Raw genomic sequence first — 20155 nt, 5'->3', positions numbered from 1 at the left:
ACAAACTGGGAAATCCTAACATTTCAAACGTTTAAAAAAAAAAAAAAACCTCCTGAAGTGCTGCCAAATCTCTGCCTCCACATGCTGACTTGTTGTGGCGTATCTATGGAGACAAACAGCCGGGCATCCTCTCCCATCCCCTGGCCTTCATGCGGACTCAGACAGTGACTGCATTTGATCTGTAGAGGGCTCTAACGTTACACCAGAGTCCTCCTTTCGATAGACTATGATGTCAGTGCTTTAGGGCTTTTAGATACTTCAACTGTAATGTCTAATATACAGTACAGTGTGTGTATGTATGACTTAATGCACAGTACACCGGCCGTTGAGCAGCACATGCCTCAGCACTCAAAAACCTAACTTTACCTCAGTGGGTCCATTCCTCTTGGATACAGTGTGTGATTGGCTCTTAGCTAATGAAGTGATTATCCAATAGGAATTCACCTCGCTGGTGACTGCAGAGTCAAATCTGCAGCTGTGCAATTCTTCTAGAGACTGAAATAAAAAAGAAAGGAATATCAAAAAAGATCCAAGTTTTCAGTGGTTCTTTAAGCTTTATTTACATGCACCATCTTTGACACAACCAAGATAGGAAGTGGAATTACAACTGGCAATGTCAACTTGATGTCTCTCGTTTTTTGTAGGAGCAATAGGAAGAAATGGCGTTTGAATATTGGCAGTGAGTGTTACTCAAAATTAATGTAGAAAGAAAAATTAAGCTTCAAGTGTTCTTGTGTTTTAAAGATTAAATAATCCTCCTGGAGCTTCAACAGTGATATTTGGAAGCACAGTAGTGCAGAATGGGGGATTCAATTAATGTCAGTTAAATTCAACCTCAATAACTCGAATGGAGGACGCGATTTCAGGCACCATTTGCTGTTTGCTCTCGGCCCTGATCGATACCCTAGTGAGATGGTCAAAATGTTCAACAGACCATTAAAACAAAAGTGCTCTTACACAGCTCTACCATGCGCCATATGGAAAAGCATAACATATGTACATGTGGAAAAGAAAATAAATAAAATTTCTATTTAACAAGAGGACAAATTCATTGAAAACTGAGTTTCCAGCTGATAAAAATGCAAACAAAAAAATAAAAGTTCATCCTGGTGTTCCTACAAAAACTGTGCTGATGTCATTTTTTGTTGCCCTTAAAGCACTGGTTCCTAATATTTATACACTGTATATTCTCTTATTTCCACTTATTTAAATGCAGAAATATTTTGGCAATATTTAAAATACTGTGGTCGTTTCCTTCTCAAATGGCAAAAAATGGCTCTAAGATACTACATGATCTCCTGTCACAGGGTTGGAAACACTATTTTGCCCAGCACCTGCTATAGTGCTGATAACAAAGGGGAGGCTACTAATGCTGCTCCATCTGCAGCCACTCCCTGCTATCTCCTTATTTATAGCACCAAGAACTCCTTCAAATGAACAAACACCAAAATATTGTAGTTGAGTGCTGTGGTTATTGTAATCCAAATAGTTCTAAGTGTCTGCTAATGTAAATGTGTTAACTTGAGCTAAATCATGTTGCTCGCTAAACACAGTCCTTAATTCTGTCCTAAACTCTGTATACTGAGCAGTATTTCCAATATTGCAGTAAGTGGGAGAAGAGGAAGAGGAAGAGGAAGAGGAGGAGGAGGAGAAGGAGGGGAGGGGGGGTCTGAAGGGATCTGCAGCAGAAACATCATATTATCAAGACTTCGGTAATGCACCTCTTCAGAAGGAACAGAATTCACAGTAATGTCACTAAAATCACAGGGTAAAATTCGCCAAATAAAAATAAAACATTACATACAAAAACCACACAATGTAGATCAGTTCACATCTTGATAACATATTAACCTCTACAGATCGATATTTGGTGCGTGAATCTGTGCATCAATGGGGGAAGAGAAGAAAGAAAAGCTTTTCGTTAACACTTGTTTTTAAATCTTTTAGTCCATTTAGGCTACGTCTCTCAAAAGAAGTCTAAAAATAAAAAAAAAGCTTGTCAAGTATCCTCCACTGGAACGTAATAATGTAACATTCTCTGCAGCTTTTTTCTGTAAACAGGCTGTCACTCACCACGCGCTGACAGCTGGTTTGGCAAAAATGTTGGTTTAGGTATGAAAGGGTGTGTAAGAGGAGAGAAAGCGGGGTGAAAACAGAATTCATCTTCATGTATCACTTTGTGATAGTGTATGAGTGATTCCCTGAGACTAACACGAGTTGATGCTTTTCGTATAGTTTTAACAAAATGTCCTGTACTTCCATTCCAGTCAATACTGTTGTTCACACCGCCCAGGCATTGATCTTTTTAAAGATGTTTTTTTTTCTCCTCTGTGAAGACACCATTGTGTGCCTCAGACACTTAGAATACAGTACCAAACGTAATGCCTCACATTTAAAATAATGGAAAAAAATACTACATGAATACACTTTTACATACTCCCTTCCCTCTAGTTGCACAATGCAGGACAAAGACCCCAATTTACATTTTCCCCACTCCTTCTTATTTGTTTCTTGTTTTTTTTTAAGTCATGCTGAGCTCTGGCAGAGCTTCTCAGCTTGGGACCCAGCTGTGAGAGGAGGTCTGTTTCGAGCTGGAGAAGCTTCCTGAATTCCTGTTGCTGTTCTGGGCGGAGGTGAGGCGAGAGTCGAAGCTGAGGTCCAGGCAATCTGCGTCCATCAGTTCATTGCGTATGATGGAGTCCATGTCACACTCGAGACTGCCGTTGAACACATCGAGGTCCAGATCTGCGGGAAAGCGGTCCTGGCCGGGCAAACCAGAGCCGAGCTGCATAGAGGCGTTCTTGCTGGGAGACTTCAGGTGCGGCTGCTTGGCGTCGTTGTGGCCGGCATCGTTGTCAGAGGTTGACAAGCCAGCTTGCCAACCAGGCACTGAAGAGCTTTGGGCCTGACCTGCGCTGGTGGGGTTCACCAACATGTGGTCTTTGCGGAGCAGCATGGCGTTCCGGCGGGAGTTCTGCAGGGCGATGGCGGTGCTGGCCTGCGACATCAGCGGGTCAGACTGGGTGAGCATGACGTTGCTGTGGCTGTGGGAGTCCAGGCTGAGCAGATCCTGCAGGGTCTGGTGGTCGCTGAAGTGTGAGATGCAGGAGAAGGTGGTCTGCTTGTTCTCCTGGATGGTCTGCATGGGCGACTGCCGCAGGCTTGTGATGGACGGAGGGCTAAAAAGAGGGTTAGGCCCATAGCTGCCAGAGGGGCTACCCAGACTGCTTCCTGAGCAGCTGAAGGTAAACACTGATGTCCCCTGACCGTTAGCTCCGTTGTCTTCCTCTCCAGGAGGAGGCTGCTGGGATGCTGTCAGGCTGATATTGTCTAAAAGGTCATCCATCAGGTTGTCAGAAAGCCCGTCGTTGAGGTTCATGGTACCTGCCAGGTCAGAAAGCCCTGTGGGCCCCGTGGACGGGGACATGCTGCTGGGGCTGGAGTACAGCATCGGGGAGAGGGGCGAGTCGTCATCAGGCACCTCATCCAGCTCCAGGTTGGCCAGGATCGGGGACAGACGACCGCTGAGTGTGCTGGCGTTAGAATTGGTCCGGGAACGGAAGTCTGTCCAGGCGTCCAACTCGTCACTGCTGCGGGAAGTGGGACTTCCTGTCCATTTGGAGAGGCTGGAGGAGCTCTCTGAGCTGCCATCTTGAGCTGCCTGCAGCGAGGCTTTCTTCTTGGTGGCACGTCCTCGGGCTCCTTTGATGTACTTGCTGTTATCCATCGATACAGCCCGCCTTCGGGGAGCTTTGCCGCCTTTCCCACCTTCTGGGTTGACCATCCACCAGGAGCTTTTCCCTGTTCCTTCATTCTGGACTTTGACAAAACGACTATGCAGGGACAGATTGTGTCGGATGGAATTCTGCAATAAAAACAAATGAAAACAATGGAATCCATGTTTAACGCGTGAGGTAGTGCCTAAACACACTTGTCCAAAAAGGCTGATTCTGATACACTACAATTAAAATGCACTTGTGAAAGATTAACTTCAAAAGCACTTTAGAAAATATGAAAATTCATATATTCTTAGAAAAGACAGATAAAAAGGATCATTCCTGTTTAACTTTGGTCTAATTTTGTAGATTTGCAAAATCTGATCATTTGCGATCAGAGGTTTGTAAACAAGCCAACCGTTCAACAAATTATGTCAACCATTTTACTTTGAGGTAAAACAGAGAGCAAGTGTATTCGAAATGTTGGTAATTAACCCTCGTTGAACAGGAAAAATGTATCTATGCACAGCCAGGGCAAGTACAGTTGATCGAGGTTAAACCAGAAAGTTGCTCTGTAAACTGTGATGATGTCTACAACAGACGATTTGGTCAATTGAGACTGAAAGTTCATTTCTTGACCTTGGAAACAAACAGTTTCTAACCATAAGGTTCCATTTAGTATCTGTGCTGGCGCTTTACATCGAACCACCTAATCTTCCTCAGCAGCTGGAGTTTGGCCAGCTGTCACGGCACTCCAGATGTTCACATTACCATTTTGAAATTCCATGACAAGTGAGCATCTGTTGAGGAGGATTGTGTGGTAACGTTTGAAAGCTCCAGAGGAGCTACTCAACGGACCTTGTGGTGGCCAAGTTCTCAGAATTCAACAAAGAACTTGGTGAGTATGATATTATCATTAAGATAAAAGGATGAAGAAAACCACCAAAAGGAAACCCAAGGTGCAGTAAACCAGAATGATCCTTCAAAGCATTGAATTACAATAATTTCTCTGATTATTCTTGTGTGAAATAAGTCATCTGGTAGGTCTATGTAGATTCCTATCAGATATGATGAGAAGTACATTTTGACCACCTCGTTCCACTGCAGCAGCATTATTGGGGTCGCCTGTTATTTCTGACACAAGAAATCAAACATATTTTTCATCATAATTTTCTCAAACTTTTGCTTTTTCTCTTGAAATACTAGATATTTTCTGGAAAACTACTTTATTTTATGGAGACAAGCCAAAAAGGTTCATAACCACTGCACTAGAGAGAGAAAATGAAGACTTTTAAGAGATAACATCCAATGCTGTAATGCCCTAACAACAGAAAATTCAAGGCTTCTGACAAAACAAACTATTATAACCAAATACTGTGAATAACGCTGCAGTATCCTCAAAGAGACACTTATTCTTTGCACCTCACACTGTGACCTATTTCTGGCTGCCCGGAAAGGTCTGCAGGATTTCCCTGGAGATGTTCCCGACCATGTACAAAATTAAACAGCTGGAGCCAGCGCGACCTGCCCACACGAAGTCACTCTGCAGTAACAGCAGGACAAAACTCTGCAGTGATCTCTGCAGCCCAAAGGCCAACTACACTGGGAGAGGGTCCAGCATAATTCTCTTAAGCTTGAATTAAGTTGAGTAAACCAAGGTCCTATTTAAATCCATCTCTCAGAAGATTAAACTAATCAAACACTAAACAAGCTCCACACATACAAACACGAGCTGGCCGTGGCCTTTGCAATATGGATCATATAAAGGCAGCTGTGAAGGAAGTTGCTCTCCAGCTTAGTGATGACTGAGAGATCACAAACGTGTGCACACTTTCATCACAAAGCACATGTGGCTCCCAAATATAAAACTTCAAGTACCTCTTTTCTTTCTTATTTCCACCCAGCGTACTTTAGCTGGAATGGCTGGTGGCTTTTGCTAATCATTCAGAATTAAGCAGTGATCTGCTCATGAGGTTTAAGTACTGACTTAAAGAATAAGGCTGGTGTGTTTCTTGAAAAATGAAAACCAACAACACACGTCCATCTCTCAATACTGTCCAGCTTCCACACATTGTGGCACTCTGTCCCCAAATCTACCAGTTCATAGTGAAGGCATAAATTTTAAAAAATGTGTACTAAATATTAAAAGAAATACTTCAAAATTGATACCACTGTCAGTGCAGTAAACATGAAGCTAAGACTAGCAGACGGTTAGCTTAGCCTAGCTAGCACAAGAACTAGAAACAGCTAGCCTGACTATATCCAAAGATAACAAAATCTGCTCATCAGCATCTCTAAAACACACTAATTAATGTTGTATCTTGTTTATTTAATAGGTACTGTTTACTACGTAACACATAAGTTGTAGAAAGAGCCAGACTAGTTGCTTCCCCGTTTCAAGTTTTTGTGGTAGCTGGGCTAAGCTAACAAGTAGCTAGTGGTAGCTTCATATTAAACAGGTCAGCCCACTGACTAAACTGTAAATTAGCTAAAAGTAGGATTGTGCTGTCACCAAAATGCAGAGTTAAACTGCTAGTCAGGGTTAGCTAACTCTGGCAGCCCGTCCACCTAACGTTAGCTTGCTGATCGGACAGGATTCAGCTGCACATTTCAAATACACATACGGCTAACTCACCTTTTTATGAGTGCACCATTACTTGACATTGACCAGCTTAGCTTTCGGACATTCACAGTTTACCCACTTTTCTTATCTTAATCCAAGGTTAGGTGGTGTATTTGTTTTAAATTACAATATTTATTTCCTCATGTCCCACCAACACATCTGTCTGCCATTTTAAAACATAATAATATGTATTTGGGAATACCTCAAAATAAACTACAGGGCCTGTGTGCTCCTTAACGAACATGTCACCCAGTGCAGCAGTGTGACTCAGTGTGTTTTTAACAGCTTTTGGATAACAATGGAGCTCTATGGCACAGAGGAATAAGATATCAGGCTTTGGCCACACAGGCAATACTTGTTAGTAAGACTGATTCATTGTTGGTTTTGGTCTTTTCATGGGATTTGTTGGCAATAAGAAAAAGAGGATATCGTAAGTCTTAACCTTTAACCTGACCTTTGACTCATCTTGCTTCAAGGTGGCTTTAACCAAACCCCCCCACATTACCTCATCAGCTGGAATGCGTCCATTTCCATTGGCTGGCTTTACGACCAGAAGGTTGGGTTGATAATTAAGAGTACATAAATCTGAGATTGTTGATGAAGAGAGCCAAGAAGATGAAGAGAGCAGTGCAGATGTTAATAAAACACAGTGGGACTTTTGACTTCATTCATTTTTTTCTCTGCCCACACTTGTGAAAAGGCTAAATTTGATTGTTTCTGACTTCAATACTGATCAATGCATCCCCATTTTCATCAGGATGCGAGTAGTGACAAGTTCTAACTTATCAATATGAAATGAAAGAGTATCTTAACATCTTAAAGTATGTTTTTCTCAAGAACCGCCATGCATGATAGCTAAAAACACCGAGTCTGAAGGGCAATAGTCAGTAAATGCTTACATATCCAGACTTTATCTTTAAAAACTAAAACATTAGCAAAGCATTGCAGCATATTAATCATCCCAGACTACAGGGAGCGGACCTGCTCTGTTTAGTCTAATGAAATCCAACACAACAGTCCTGCAGTAAATAAACAAACCTAGCCTGTCAGAAAGGTTTTGATTCAGCTCTCTGGTCATTTATGAAGCCGTAAATTGTGGAGCTTGTGTGTTGGACTGTATTGTATTACAGCAGCTGGGCGAAACAGCAGTCACACTTTGCAATACAGTACAACACAGTACAATACACGACGTACCACCTGAAAAATGTCCAAAGAATTCAAAGGCTCCTCTTTGATTTTATGTTATGAGCAACATAAAGGCAGTTATTTCTTGCACAGCTGTTTATTATTTATTGTGTCTACCTCCAGTACACAGCTAGCTAAGGTTTGCTGTGGTATTTAATGAACAATAATCTGCATTGAATGCCTAAAACACATCTGTGTGACATGTAGCAGCAGAAACCAACAGGCCTGCATCTTAAAAGGCAGATTTCGTGGACGTTATTGTATCTTTAAAGCTTCGCAGACGTGTTAAATCTCCAGAACGCTGCACAGGTAGATACAGTAGAGCCACACAGCGTTTAAAAGATAAATCACAAAGAGCAACTGCTGCCTGCCCCTCCCCCACGCAGTCATAGCAGCGCTGCAGCACCCTTTGAGCAAAGCCTCGTTCTGAGCGGGGACTGGAGCAATGCCAGTTTAGCCAGAGCCAGATCCAAAGAGAAACACTGAGCTTCTCTCACACTGCTACACATTGACCTACATAATTTATAGTCAGCTGATTGATTCTTGTGCCCGGGCCACATGAAAAGACAGCGTGGCACACAGCGGGGTCGAGCCGCTGCCTGGTCATCTGTACAGGAGCTGGATATTTTGTTTGGATTCACAACAGGGAGGAAATTTGAACAGGGCTACACACAATGTTTGCCATTGAATGTGGTGTTTTCTGGCTGATGGCACTGAGAAGTGTGACAGGTCCGCATTACAACCTCTGAGTCCCACGCTGGACGTGCTGAGGACATTTTCGCCCACAGTCCCTCGTGCGGACCTTAAGATGATTGCTGAATGTCACACAGCTACAAAGCATCTCCGAGGAAATGCTGATGTCAGCATTTCTGAAACCCTCACATTAACCCTTTCCTCTGCACGCCTGTGTCTGTCTGCAGAATGCATCTGGTGGAAAACCAGCCTGCGAACATGAATGAAAACTCGACCGTCACTAATCTGAAGTATTAACTAACCAGCTGATTCTGTGCAGATTAAAAGGTTATTAGCATCCGTTTGTTTCTCAACACACTGCTCATGTTTTTACTCTGAGTCCCATCAACATGCCACATCACCGGGATGAGGTTTAAAGCACAATGTTTTGGCTGTTACTGTAATTTCTTCATGAAGAATCTCCCTGGAATCAGCCTGCATCCCATATCCACAGTTGTGCAGGATTACAAACCTATTTCCAGAGTTTTTCTACCCCCCCCCCCCCCCCCCCCACAACCACCACCACCACCACCATCTAAATCCTGCAAAGCTCAAAGCTTTCATCAGACTTGATTCCATGACAGATGAATTGGTTTTCCAGGCCGAACTAATCCTTAAAATCAAACAGAGGCAGGGCCCTGCTCAAGCTTGTAAGAAGCCCCTCTGCTGCAGTGTGAGCAGTTGGTCTTGAAAGTGAAATTAACTTTGCATCGCCTGTTCAGACTCTCGACTTTCACACCCACCACTGTGTTTTTACTTCATTAGTGTGATTGTTTTTTTTAGGTGCAGAGCTAATGGTGTGTGTAATTTGATGCACACACTGTTACAACTGTACCCTTTCATCTTGACAACAACTTCTCATGTGTCATTTAACACCATGTGCTTGCAGGCAGCCACACAATCCTAAACCCCTGATTATCTGACACCCAAATATTCCTTATAACAAAGCTAAAAATATAACCTGCACTCATCCTTTATATGGTGGCTGCACCCCCCTCCTCTATCTCTACATGCACAATGCTGTGTGCCTTTGCATGACCACAGGATGGTCTTTGTTATGATGACAGCACCAGCATGTCACCGCTCACCTTCCAGCCAGCAGAGCTATTGCTGTCGCCTTTGTCCTTGAAGTATGGCACAGACCTCACCATCCAGTCATAGATTTGGGACAAGGTCAGCCTTTTCTCGGGGGAGCTCTCGATGGCTTGGGTAATGAGGTCTGCATAGGAGTAGTTGCCCCAGGCGTTCCTGCGGGCGGAGGACTTCCTCAGCTGTTGGGAGGCAGAGCCGCCCAGAGCCGCGGCGGGGGTCTGCGCGGAGGAAGGCGAGCCGTCGGCGGCCTCCTCCTTGCGGGGGCCGCGCTGGACCTCCACAGGCTGGGAGATGGAGCTGCTGCTCGGCTCCCCTGGTTTAAGAACGCCGCTGCTGGCTTTCTGAGCATCGCCGCTCCCCGTGCTGCCGCCTTCATCATCCTCCTCTTCGGGGATTACGTCAGTGTCATTTGTCCCGGGCTTGCCCGCACCAGACTCCGGACGGGGAAGGGGCCAAGTGCAGGAGCGTGGCCGCTTTTGGGGCTCGAAATCCGGATCTATCTCAACGTTTAAGGGAGGCTCGTTGCCGTTGCGCGGCGCCTCAGCCATGTTAATCGCAATATCTCGGTCGTTGCACAAAGGGTTATAAAATCACTCAGGTCGCATTCCATCAATGTTGTGTGCAGGCTTCAGAGGCAGTTTATTTACTATGCACGATATGCAAATGTCCAGCCTGCAGCCGAGTCCCAGCACGTGTCCGTCTATCTGTCCTCCTGCACGGCGTCTATCCGCAGCACAGAGCTGATGGGGCTGCCCAGCATTAACAAAACATTGCCTTTTCTCGTGCACAGCCCACACCCTGGCCAACATGCATTGCAATTTCGGCGAAATGTGGAGCTGAAGATAGGGAGACTCAGCGGCGAGTCTTAGCGGAATCCAAACGGCGTTCCTTCACAAGCGTCCGCGTCCTGCACCGCGATCCTGCGACGTGCATGCCACAGAAACAGAAAATGACTACACCTTATGCCACCACATCAGCTTTATCACTCCGTACACAGCTGCCATCTTGACCATTTCCTTCTCCCAAGTTCTTTATCATCCGTGCAGAGAGCTGCCAGTCGCCTGAGCAGTGCGCTGCTGTCCAGATACCATCAAGGCGGAGATTGCTTTCTCAAGGCCCTGCAGCTTTTTTTTTTTTTTTTTTTTTTTTTAAGGGGCTAGTGGAGAAATGTGGCGAGGCTCAAATCCGCCCTCTCAAGATCTAAAAAAAATAATGATGCATTCTGGCTGCACATCTCTGGCAGCTTGAACAGGCCAGCACGGTGTCCTCCGTGTGGCGGGCAGCCTGCAAACACTCCTCATTCAGTCTGCTGCTGCTGCTGCTGCTGGGGTGGCGCAAACGCTCCGAGTCCAAGTGAAGGCAAAAAAAACGCACGATCCTGCCCCCTGGACTGCGCTGAAATTAAAGCGACAGTATGGAAATGTCCGCAGGCCAGTGACATCACTGTGTGCACCTTTTATATGACCACAGGATTTCAAGAACAGCATGTGAAGCTCCACACTGCTGCTGCACTTCAGCAGCACTTACCTGCTTTTTCTCTTCATTTGTGCAACATTAAAGTCTGTTGTTGCAAGATCAAAGCTGCAACCATAACCAAGATTTGAGAAATATTGAGAGTATTTACTTTTTATTTTGAATGTTAATTGCTAAATTAAATTGTCTGTCAAATTTATCTAATATAATTATGCTGGATAATTACTGAATCCTTTAAAATGCCCCCTTGTGTTGCTTCATAAAATAGTGGAACATATACTGCAAGCAGGTTTCCCAAATTCCCACAAAAAAAAGCCCTGGATGCAAAAATCAAACAAGAAATTTAGTACTGCAGCTTTTTAAATATAAAAAATATCAATAGGTTTGTCATAAAATGACAATTGCTGCCTGCAGATTATTTTTAATTTCATTTTCTTACCTGCAACCAAACAGGACTGTCGCTGCCACTGAGATGGCATCAGTTTTGTCTTTCAGTGAGCTGAAGTCATTCTGCAGTTACACATGAAACATATGGTGGGTTTTGATCTGATCTTTAAATTTCACCTTTTTGTCAAAAATCTAGAGGTAAATTAAAAATAATACGTTCAGTATTAGTCAGCCCAGAAGTATAAAGTGTCAGTGTGGTAAAAACCAGCATTTAGAAAAATAAAACTGACTGAAAACACAAATAAAACAAATAAAATGACATTTAAAAAAACATTTCATTCTTTTTGTCTGGTGTCTCGTCAAATACTTGTGGAGGTGGAGTGGCACCTCTGGGGGTTTGTATTTGACTTCAGCGTTTGTAAAGTCACGGCGACGACACTGTTTACAACACAGCAACAGGATGCACAAACCAAGAAGCTTTTTCAAAGATTTTCTGATGCGGGAAAAGAGTTTTAAAGCAAACTGACAGAGCGACTAAAAACTAAAGGCTCTGCTGCAAAAGAAAGGAGAATAAAACACTTTTTACACTCACTTATGTCAACGTTAAAGCATTACTGATATCAAAATTCATTAAAGAAAAGGTGAACAGGGCCGGCTGACAAACATACGGTTGCACTGATCATTTTCTGTAAATTGTGATTGAAATGAAACGTAAGGAAGATGATGAGTCATTGTGGCATGAAGTTTCATGTGATGTGTTACAGTGAAACAAAATGTATTTCTATAATTGTACTCATAATTTCTATATTGTGATGTATCTGTCAGTATTAGAGAAAATATCCTTATTAATATCTATATCTGAGGGTCAGAGGAGACAGACTGCTGGAGGCTTTTTAAAACCCTTTAAGGCAAATTTGTGGCTTTATTGTAATTTACTGTTGAATGCACTTATATCCTTCAGTATAAAACTGCTTTAAAAAGGTAAACACGATTTAGTTTGTGCAAAAAATAACCACAAATTCCACTACATAAAATGCCACCAACTGTCTTTGTGCATCAGTAACACTTTTTGTTCATGCAGGAGGTAAACTTTGAGGTTTTTTCTCGCTTTCACTGCCCACGCAGCTTTCTTTTTGCAGGGCGGTGTGTCTTACTAAGTGTTTGGATAAAGAAAAAATTAATGTAAGAAGGTAAAAAGTGAAGCCAACTTCTGAACCGTTATTTGTTTACATATTACTCAGGGCACTGCTTACTCTGCTTACACTTGCTGTGAAACATGCTTGATTTTCTTTTTATCCGTTATATGCAAATACTGATGAACGCTGTAATTTATCAGTGCACGTGTGAAACATTCCACGAGCACCAACCGCGTAAATCATCAGAAGCAAACACACAGCTTTAAATCCCAGAGCCGATCTGCTCCCACTGTATTTAAGCTTGCATCAGAATCACATACAACCCGTTGAGATGCATTGTATTTTCATAAACATTATGTAGGTCAAAGGAGATTAAAATGTCCCTCAAATCGTCACAAAAGTCCGCTGGGAATCCGTCTCTGAAAGTCGTCCAGCTCTTTCCCACAGATTCATGAAAGTAAATACAGTTGGACCACGATATGATTGTGAGTTAAAAGCAACATGACACCCTAAAATGTATCTTAAAAGGGATCTGTAAAGTGCAATGTCACAATAAAATCATGAAAGGCCTTAAGATTAGTTCAATAAATATTCTCTGTACAACACTTGCACACATACAGTTGAGCCGCCGCGTCGGGTTTGTGCTGGATGAGAGGAGTGGGAGTAGTGTTCAGTCTGGCCTGTGTTTAGGAGAGAGGAGTTTATGGAGTATGTTGGTTGTGTAACGCTGTCCAAATATTACACCTGCGACTTTGCACTTCTGTCTCCTTCGAGCCAGTATTCCTCTGTCTGCATCTCCGTGAGGCGAGACACGGTCCTCTGGAAGGCGAATCTTTCCTCTTCTCCGCTGAAGATGGACAGACTGCTGGCTTCGTCCTGTTAAACCACAAAACACACTCCCCGTGTGTTTAACTGTTCTTCACCCAGGACGCTAAGTCAACGCGCATCAGTCGAATGGCTTTACAGGAGTCATTACACCAATCTTTAGCTTTACGTTCTTAAATCTTCAGTGTGCACGAGGACAGCTCAGAGCATCTTAAATCTTCATATCTTAAACCCTTCATCTTCATGTTTACACACAGCTTCTCATATTGCTCTCAGGCTTTCATTTTAAATGGTTATATCTTCATGGTTTTTTTCTGACATTTAGTCAATTTCTAATATTTGGAGGCTGAAGAAACTACACTTCTTTTAAATAATGTTTTTGGCATTTTTTTGCCTTCAACCAGAAAGAACTACAACAGGAAATGAGGTAGACAAAAGTCGCTGGGTGGACTGTTGCAGCTCATGTTCACGTGTCTTGAAGAGTGTCTCAACATTTCACTTTAATTGTATTTTTAACAGTTAGAAACAAAAGTAAAGTTGAGAAACTTGTATCAGTGTTTCGGTTACATTACAGGACTTTACAGGTGTGTGACCTCAACCTTGAAAGCTGTTTTTTTTAATTTGAAAACAGGAAATAAATTTGCTTCGGGTGAGACGATTTCAACACCGCAGTTTCTCAATATTCATAATTTGCTTCTAAAAAACAAAGAAACGAATCAGAATAAAGGAACTGGAGGGCTTGTGTTGAGAAAATGAGGCTTTGTGCGAGTTATGTCCCAAAATCTCTTGATATTGAGAGACTGAGGCACTCACTTTAATAAATAAAACAATTCAACCCACAGATGCCACAATTGTTTATCCAGTCTGAACACAGAAGCAGCTGATTTATAGTCTTTTAAAAGTAATTAATGCTGAATAACAAACTGAAGTTCTGGTTATGAAGGGTTTTCAGTGCATACGACAAAGTGGACTGACATGCTTTTCGCTTTAACCCCCATTCTCAGCCTAATTATCTACATTTTACTGCTGAAAGGACACACCCAACATGAAAAACTGGTTTAGCTGTGAAAACAGAGTCGCAGCTCTTACCCTTTTCAGCCCTAGATCATCCATCAGAATGTGGCTCTCGTCGTGACTGTGATCACCATCATGTACGAAAGTGTCCTCCAGCGGATGATCTGCAAGAATCACCACCCGCACCTGCGACGAGATTAACCAAAAAATTACAAAGCGCCCAAAGAAAAAGCTGAAGTTTGGAGTTTTAGTGTCGCTCACGTGCGCATGCAGCTAACAGCAGTGCACCTTGTGGTCGTAGAGGGCATCCACGAGCGTTATGAGCCGCCTGGCTTGAGTTTTCTTGTTCAGCGTCAGCAGAGGAATGTGTCGAATGAAGATGGTGTCAAACAGCCTGGACATCTCCAGGTAGTCGCTGGCTCCTAAAGGCTGAAACATTTACACCCAAACACAATATGTGGCTTTTATTTATCAAGCCTCAAAGCACACTACACCGGTCTAAGATGCTGCACAACCCCAGGACGCTGTGTGAAATGTAAATAAAAACAAGAGTGAACTGTGTTCAGTTAGCAGAGTGTACAGAAAAACCCAGTTTACACCTGTATTAAAATGCATGCTGCATCCAGACACGTTAATCTGGATAAGGAAGAAAAAAACATGTGAATGCAATGTGTGAATGTGTCGTGGTCTGACGGATCAGATCACATCTGACTCGCATCGTGTTAAGCTCTTGGGTTGGTGTAAACTCAATCCATACAATGTGATGACATCTGTACACAAGATAACATGGATACAGATATTTGTTTTTCAGTCTTAGAGAGCGAGCAGATGAGGCTGAAAGAGGCACACCTCTAATTACTGATTATACAGCTATTCAGTGAAAGGACCAAAAGATGTGTTATCCAGCAGAGCAGCATGAAAATGATGTGATACAGGTGGAAAATGGATGAGAGACAGAAAGAAATAACATTTCACTCATCCGTGCAGCTGCTCTGCTGTTAATAACACATAGTTTATCTCGCCACAGAGGAGCCTACACGGCCGTACTGTGACACGCTGGGACGAGCTGACACAGTATCTTTAAGGGGAAGAAAGAAATTCATTAAAGCTTTCCATTTAGCAAATTTACAAGAGGCGACAAAAAATTAAGAATTAGTCATAGACGGGTCTGAGAGGCTTACTCTGTCACACAGCTCCTCAAACGTACAGTCTGCAATGGTCCCACACGCTTTGCTCAGGTGGACTTTCCTGTTGTGAACATTCAGAACTCTTGGTCGCGTTACTGTGGAGAAAGACAGCTTGGTAAGAACGCCACCTCAAACCAAATGATTGCATAATGCAGACTGAACCTCAGTACATATCATCAAACGTTGTTTCAAAGCCCACTTACTGTCATTTTGCTTAAAAGCCAGCTCATCAAACATCTTGTCCAGCGTCGCCTCTGCGTCCGGCTCGCTGGAGCTGCAGCGAATGCAACAGGGAAACATTGAAAACACAAAACATGCAAACAGCAGATCAAAATCTGGCTTGCCAAGACTGTTTTACTTGGACATGTTCCTTACAGGAAGTAGAGTTTTCCGGCAGATGGTCTGTTCCTTTTGCGGTAATCGATCCCAGAATCTAGGCGAAGAGTTTGGCAATATTTCTGCATGAGAGACGAGCGATTAACAAAAAGGAGATTTAAAAGCAAAAGAAGACATTTCACTGTGCTGTCTCCTTTCTTACCTGCAACACAGCAATAAAAGGCACAAAGTTGACTCTCTGCAGTCCGTTTTTATACAAGTCTGAGGGAAAGGAGAGGCTTTTGTTTTTACATTTTTCATTATTTATGCTTTTAAGTCACATTTCCCAAATTTTGTAATGCTGTCAAATGATTGTTCTTGACACTTAATGGAGACACACTGTTTATGTTGGATTTTACATCTTGAAGGATTAACTGAACCCAAACAACATTGTGTTGACATCCATCCATGAGGACAGCAAAAGGAAAATCTGGAAGCACAGTAACTCAGTCTGAGGTACCACAGAAAAACTCTCAAATCTTAATTGGTAAAGTCCCAAAGGATGTAAATCAAAGACACAACGATGAGCTCAGTTATGGCAAAGCCAAGCAGTGAGAACAGTCAGACCCAAACATATTCAGGATATGTTACAGGATTTGTAACTTACCTTCAGGGGGACGATTAGAAGTGGCCACAACAACAACTCCGTTCTGAAAGAGGTTCTCAAAGAGCTGCTTGAGGATCATGGCGTCGGCGATGTCAGTGACCTGAAATAAGTGTTACAAATAAATCAGCTTCAAATAAAGCATAAGAGCAACAGTGCTCAGGTTACATGATACACACGAAAACGTATATACATATACTGTCAGACTCCTCAGTTACTGAGGTAAGCAGAAGCATTGAGAGATTACCTGAAACTCGTCAAAGCACAGGAGACAAGCCTCCTCACTGATCTCCTCAGCAACCGGAGCAATGGGGTCATAGGACTTGGCCATTTTCCCTGCTTTCCTCTTCGGCATACTCTGTTTCAGCCGATGGATCCCTACAGACCAGAAACAGAGCAGAAATCAGTCTTGGCTCTGCTGGATAAGAACGAATGAATGAAAACACGCGAGTGGTAGAAACCGCTGAGCTATAACTTTTAAGTTTGGGGTGGAACTGCTGAGAGCCATTCGCTACATATTTCTGATTTTCAATGTATAATTATATTTAAATTTATAGAAGAATAACAATCGAGACGTGGCAATGAAAGACTGGAGGTTTACTGGACACATTTTAAGTGCTTTGTCAGCAGCATGCATATATAACACAATGTGTAAGCAGGCCTTTAAATGTAACAAAACCTGCATGTGGTGACTGAAAACAGGAAGTATAAGTTCAGTCCAAAAACCGCAGCGCTGCGTTCTTCTACAGACTTTGAATGTAGCGTATTGTGAAGCGTTGGTTTCACACCACACCAGTAAATGAAAGCATTACAGTGCAAGAAAAAGCAATGCAACAAATTTCGCCCCGACTGAGACACGTTTAGAAAACTGAGAGTGGACAGGAGAGTATGACGACTTTAATTCACGTTTTATACAGTCACAACTTTTTTCTGGAATCAGGGTCATTACCGTATATGTGAGGTACATCTAACGCTGATGGGCTGCTGACACCTAAGTATTAACAAGGCTGCACAGAGCTGCTGATTCTGTGGGTTGTCTGTAACCACTGATTTCATGATTTCTCTGTTAATGATGAATGAATGAATGAATGAATGAATGAATGAATGAATGAACACACGAAGGCTAAGACAGTGTCGCCCTTTGGTCGCAGCAATTCTGTCTCAAACATAAACAGTCTAAATTTCATCATATGAAATATTTTTAGCTCTGGTTCACTGACAACGTGGAGAAAAATGATTGCCTGGTGTGTGTGTGTGTGTGTGTGTGTGTGTGTGTGTGTGTGTGTGTGTGTGTGTGTGTGTGTGTGTGTGTGTGTGTGTGTGTGTGTTTTTTTTCTTAAATCACATTTCCTCCTTAAGTTGGGGGGTGAGTCTGGTTGTTTTCCTTCCCACTGCAGTGAATAACCTTTGCAGCTGGAAGCACAACTTCCACTTTTCAGATGCAGCACAGCTCATCCATCATCCATCATGTTGAATTTGTTCACTCACGCAGTCATCTGTGACTCAAAGCTGTCTGCCCCCTAGTGGCTGTTAGGAGCAAGTACAGTCCAAGATGAACATTAGTAACCCCCTCTGGAGCTTCAGATCTCTGACACCCTGCATCCTCAGTGCAAACATGAAGTTAACTCACTTTTATGCACGTCCAGCATAAAGCCGTGGAAATGGACCCGCTTTTTCTTTTCAGTCTCAACATATGAATAAAACATGTCCATCACCATCGTTTTTCCTGTGCCTGAAACAGTAAAGAGCAGATGAGTTCAGGGAAAAAATAATGTAAAACATAAAATGCCAGAGAAAATTAAACTTGTGTTTTTAACTGTGTGACTCGTCTCTCTTACCAACATCACCGTAGATGTAATACCCTTTTGGAGGCTTTGGTTTTGTGAAAAACTAAAAGACAAACAGGCAGAAAAAAGGTCCCAAAGTAAACAAATGTCCACAGCGTTATAGACTAAGAATGGAAACTTCAATAATCATGAGTTTCTCTCTACCTTGGAGAAGATGGACGTCGGTGTGTTGCTGTATCCTCTGACTGTCTTGTGGAGCTTGTCCAGCTTCTGCAGCACCGCTTTCTGGTGCTCATCCTCCCGCAGCGTCCCCTCTCTGATCAGCCCGCTGTAGTGATCCAGAGGACCGGTGAACCCACCGGCGCTGACACCGCTCTCCTCCACCGCCTGCTGGGCTTTCACGGAGTACCCTTTAAAATGATAACAACACAGATGGTGACGGCACGTCAGCTCTTTTGTGTACATTTCAGACCCTCACAATTAGGAGTTTACAGACGCGGAAAGGTCCGATAATGTTGCTGCTGTGACCAAAGGTTAGCAAGCGGCAGCTCGTCTGACAGCTGACCGAGCAGGACCCAACCAGGCAAAACAACACGGTAAGTTTGCACAGGACTTTAGATAGTTATGGTAATACCAGTTTAACTTTAAGAGACTCTAAACTGTAACCAAAACGGTTAATTCAAAGTAACGTTCGGCTAGGTCAGCTTTCAGTAGAAATTATCGTTACACCACCCGACAAACGCTTTTAACACTTTCTCCATCGACACGACTCACCAAAAACTCGTCTCACCTCGTCTGCAGAGCTCTGTCAAAGACTTTAGCAGCTTTCTGGAAGAGTACTGCTCTGTTAAAAGAAACCTCAAGCCCAGCGAAGCTGAGGGTGACATTTTTAAAGACAGCGGTATGCACACCGCCATCTTGGTTTCAAATCTCGTCAACGTAACTTTATTAGCAAACACAAAAACGCACAGAAGCGCGTCCTGCTGTCAGCCAGCAGGGGGCGAAGTTTCATACAGTTCACGATCCTGAGTTTTCTCGGAACATTTCTGATAATAAGGATTAATATGAAATCACACATAAACAATATTATGGCAATATTATAATAAGCCGCTCGGCGATAAAAATGGGTTGCAAGAAAAAAGCAAAAAACAAAGCAATATTGTGGACAACACAGCAATGTGCTTCACAAAGGACATAAAAGGCATTTAGATGAAAAGTTAAACACAAAGATCTATATATAAACACACACACACACACACACACACACACACACACACACACACACACACACACACACACACACACACACACACAAATGAATAAATTTTGCTGCTTTATTTGTTTTTCTATGTTTGCAAACTGACAGATTTTTTTTTTTACTATTTCTTTATACTAAACTATTCACAAAAAAAATCTGATAGTTTGTGATGAAAAAAATAGCTGCTGTCTAAAATTGCACAATACACACACGGCACCTGATTTGACATAATATAGATTTATGACTGTGACCACAAATGCATCGAGAGGAAAATGAATGCCCCATGCTGTTAATTTAGGCTGAATTTAGATCCAACTGTTATGAAATCCCTAAATGCAAACACCACTATGAACATAGAGTGGTTACTTTGGGAGAAAACCACTGCTGAGCCTTCCCACTCACCAACACAAGAATATGAAAAATCGCATTAAAAAGCCAGTGATGAAAACAAACCAGTTACATCAACACATTAATGAAGACACATCGGATATACAGGACAATTATTCATGAACACGTGAGAAAACATTGCTATGGTTATTATTGTTATTTAGGGCTGTGACTAATGAATACTGATTAAGCTGACTGTTAGTCTATAAAATGTCAGAAAATATAAAAAAATGTATTGAAATTTCCTAGATTTTTAAAGTCTTTAAATTGCTTGACCTGTCAACCCACAGTGTCAAGCTATTACATTTTATATTAATTTCACAATGTTAAAAACAAAGAAAAGCAGCATGCTGTGACACTTTAGAGGCTGGAAC

The 20155-nt window shown here is 42.6% G+C and overlaps 2 protein-coding genes across 2 annotated transcripts; both read right to left on the bottom strand.

The window, feature by feature from the left end:
- Positions 1-537: 537 nt before the first annotated feature.
- Positions 538-10699, bottom strand: foxo3a (forkhead box O3A). Its single transcript, XM_070979533.1, has 2 exons — positions 9345-10699; positions 538-3865 (listed from the first exon to the last, which is right to left on the bottom strand). Exons 1-2 carry the CDS (start codon positions 9894-9896, stop codon positions 2552-2554), a joined length of 1866 nt encoding a protein of 621 aa, XP_070835634.1. The 5' UTR covers positions 9897-10699; the 3' UTR covers positions 538-2551.
- Positions 10700-12608: 1909 nt separating this feature from the next.
- Positions 12609-19063, bottom strand: afg1la (AFG1 like ATPase a). The gene is made up of 13 exons (XM_070979122.1): positions 18927-19063; positions 18341-18546; positions 18188-18239; positions 17980-18081; positions 16597-16727; positions 16353-16452; positions 15909-15967; positions 15746-15828; positions 15574-15644; positions 15365-15465; positions 14472-14612; positions 14259-14369; positions 12609-13220 (listed from the first exon to the last, which is right to left on the bottom strand). The coding sequence occupies exons 1-13, from the start codon at positions 19051-19053 to the stop codon at positions 13083-13085; spliced, it is 1422 nt and encodes a 473-aa protein (XP_070835223.1). The 5' UTR covers positions 19054-19063; the 3' UTR covers positions 12609-13082.
- Positions 19064-20155: the final 1092 nt, after the last annotated feature.

The sequence above is a fragment of the Chaetodon trifascialis genome, chromosome 14, assembly GCF_039877785.1.
Source record: "Chaetodon trifascialis isolate fChaTrf1 chromosome 14, fChaTrf1.hap1, whole genome shotgun sequence".
NCBI classification, from domain to species: Eukaryota; Metazoa; Chordata; class Actinopteri; order Chaetodontiformes; family Chaetodontidae; genus Chaetodon; species Chaetodon trifascialis.
The sequence above is the reverse complement of the archived record's forward strand: the minus strand, read 5'-3'. Positions and strand labels throughout refer to the sequence as shown.

Coding starts and splice junctions, on each gene's coding strand:
- foxo3a (XM_070979533.1), bottom strand. CDS start 9,896: ATGGCTGAGGCGCCGCGCAACGGCAACGAGCCTCCCTTAAACGTTGAG. Junction 3,866..9,344: donor ATAGCTCTGCTGGCTGGAAG/GTGAGCGGTGAC, acceptor TTTTTATTGCAG/AATTCCATCCGACACAATCT.
- afg1la (XM_070979122.1), bottom strand. CDS start 19,053: ATGGCGGTGTGCATACCGCTGTCTTTAAAAATGTCACCCTCAGCTTCG. Junction 18,082..18,187: donor TTACATCTACGGTGATGTTG/GTAAGAGAGACG, acceptor TTACTGTTTCAG/GCACAGGAAAAACGATGGTG. Junction 15,466..15,573: donor GGCTTTTAAGCAAAATGACA/GTAAGTGGGCTT, acceptor CTTTCTCCACAG/TAACGCGACCAAGAGTTCTG.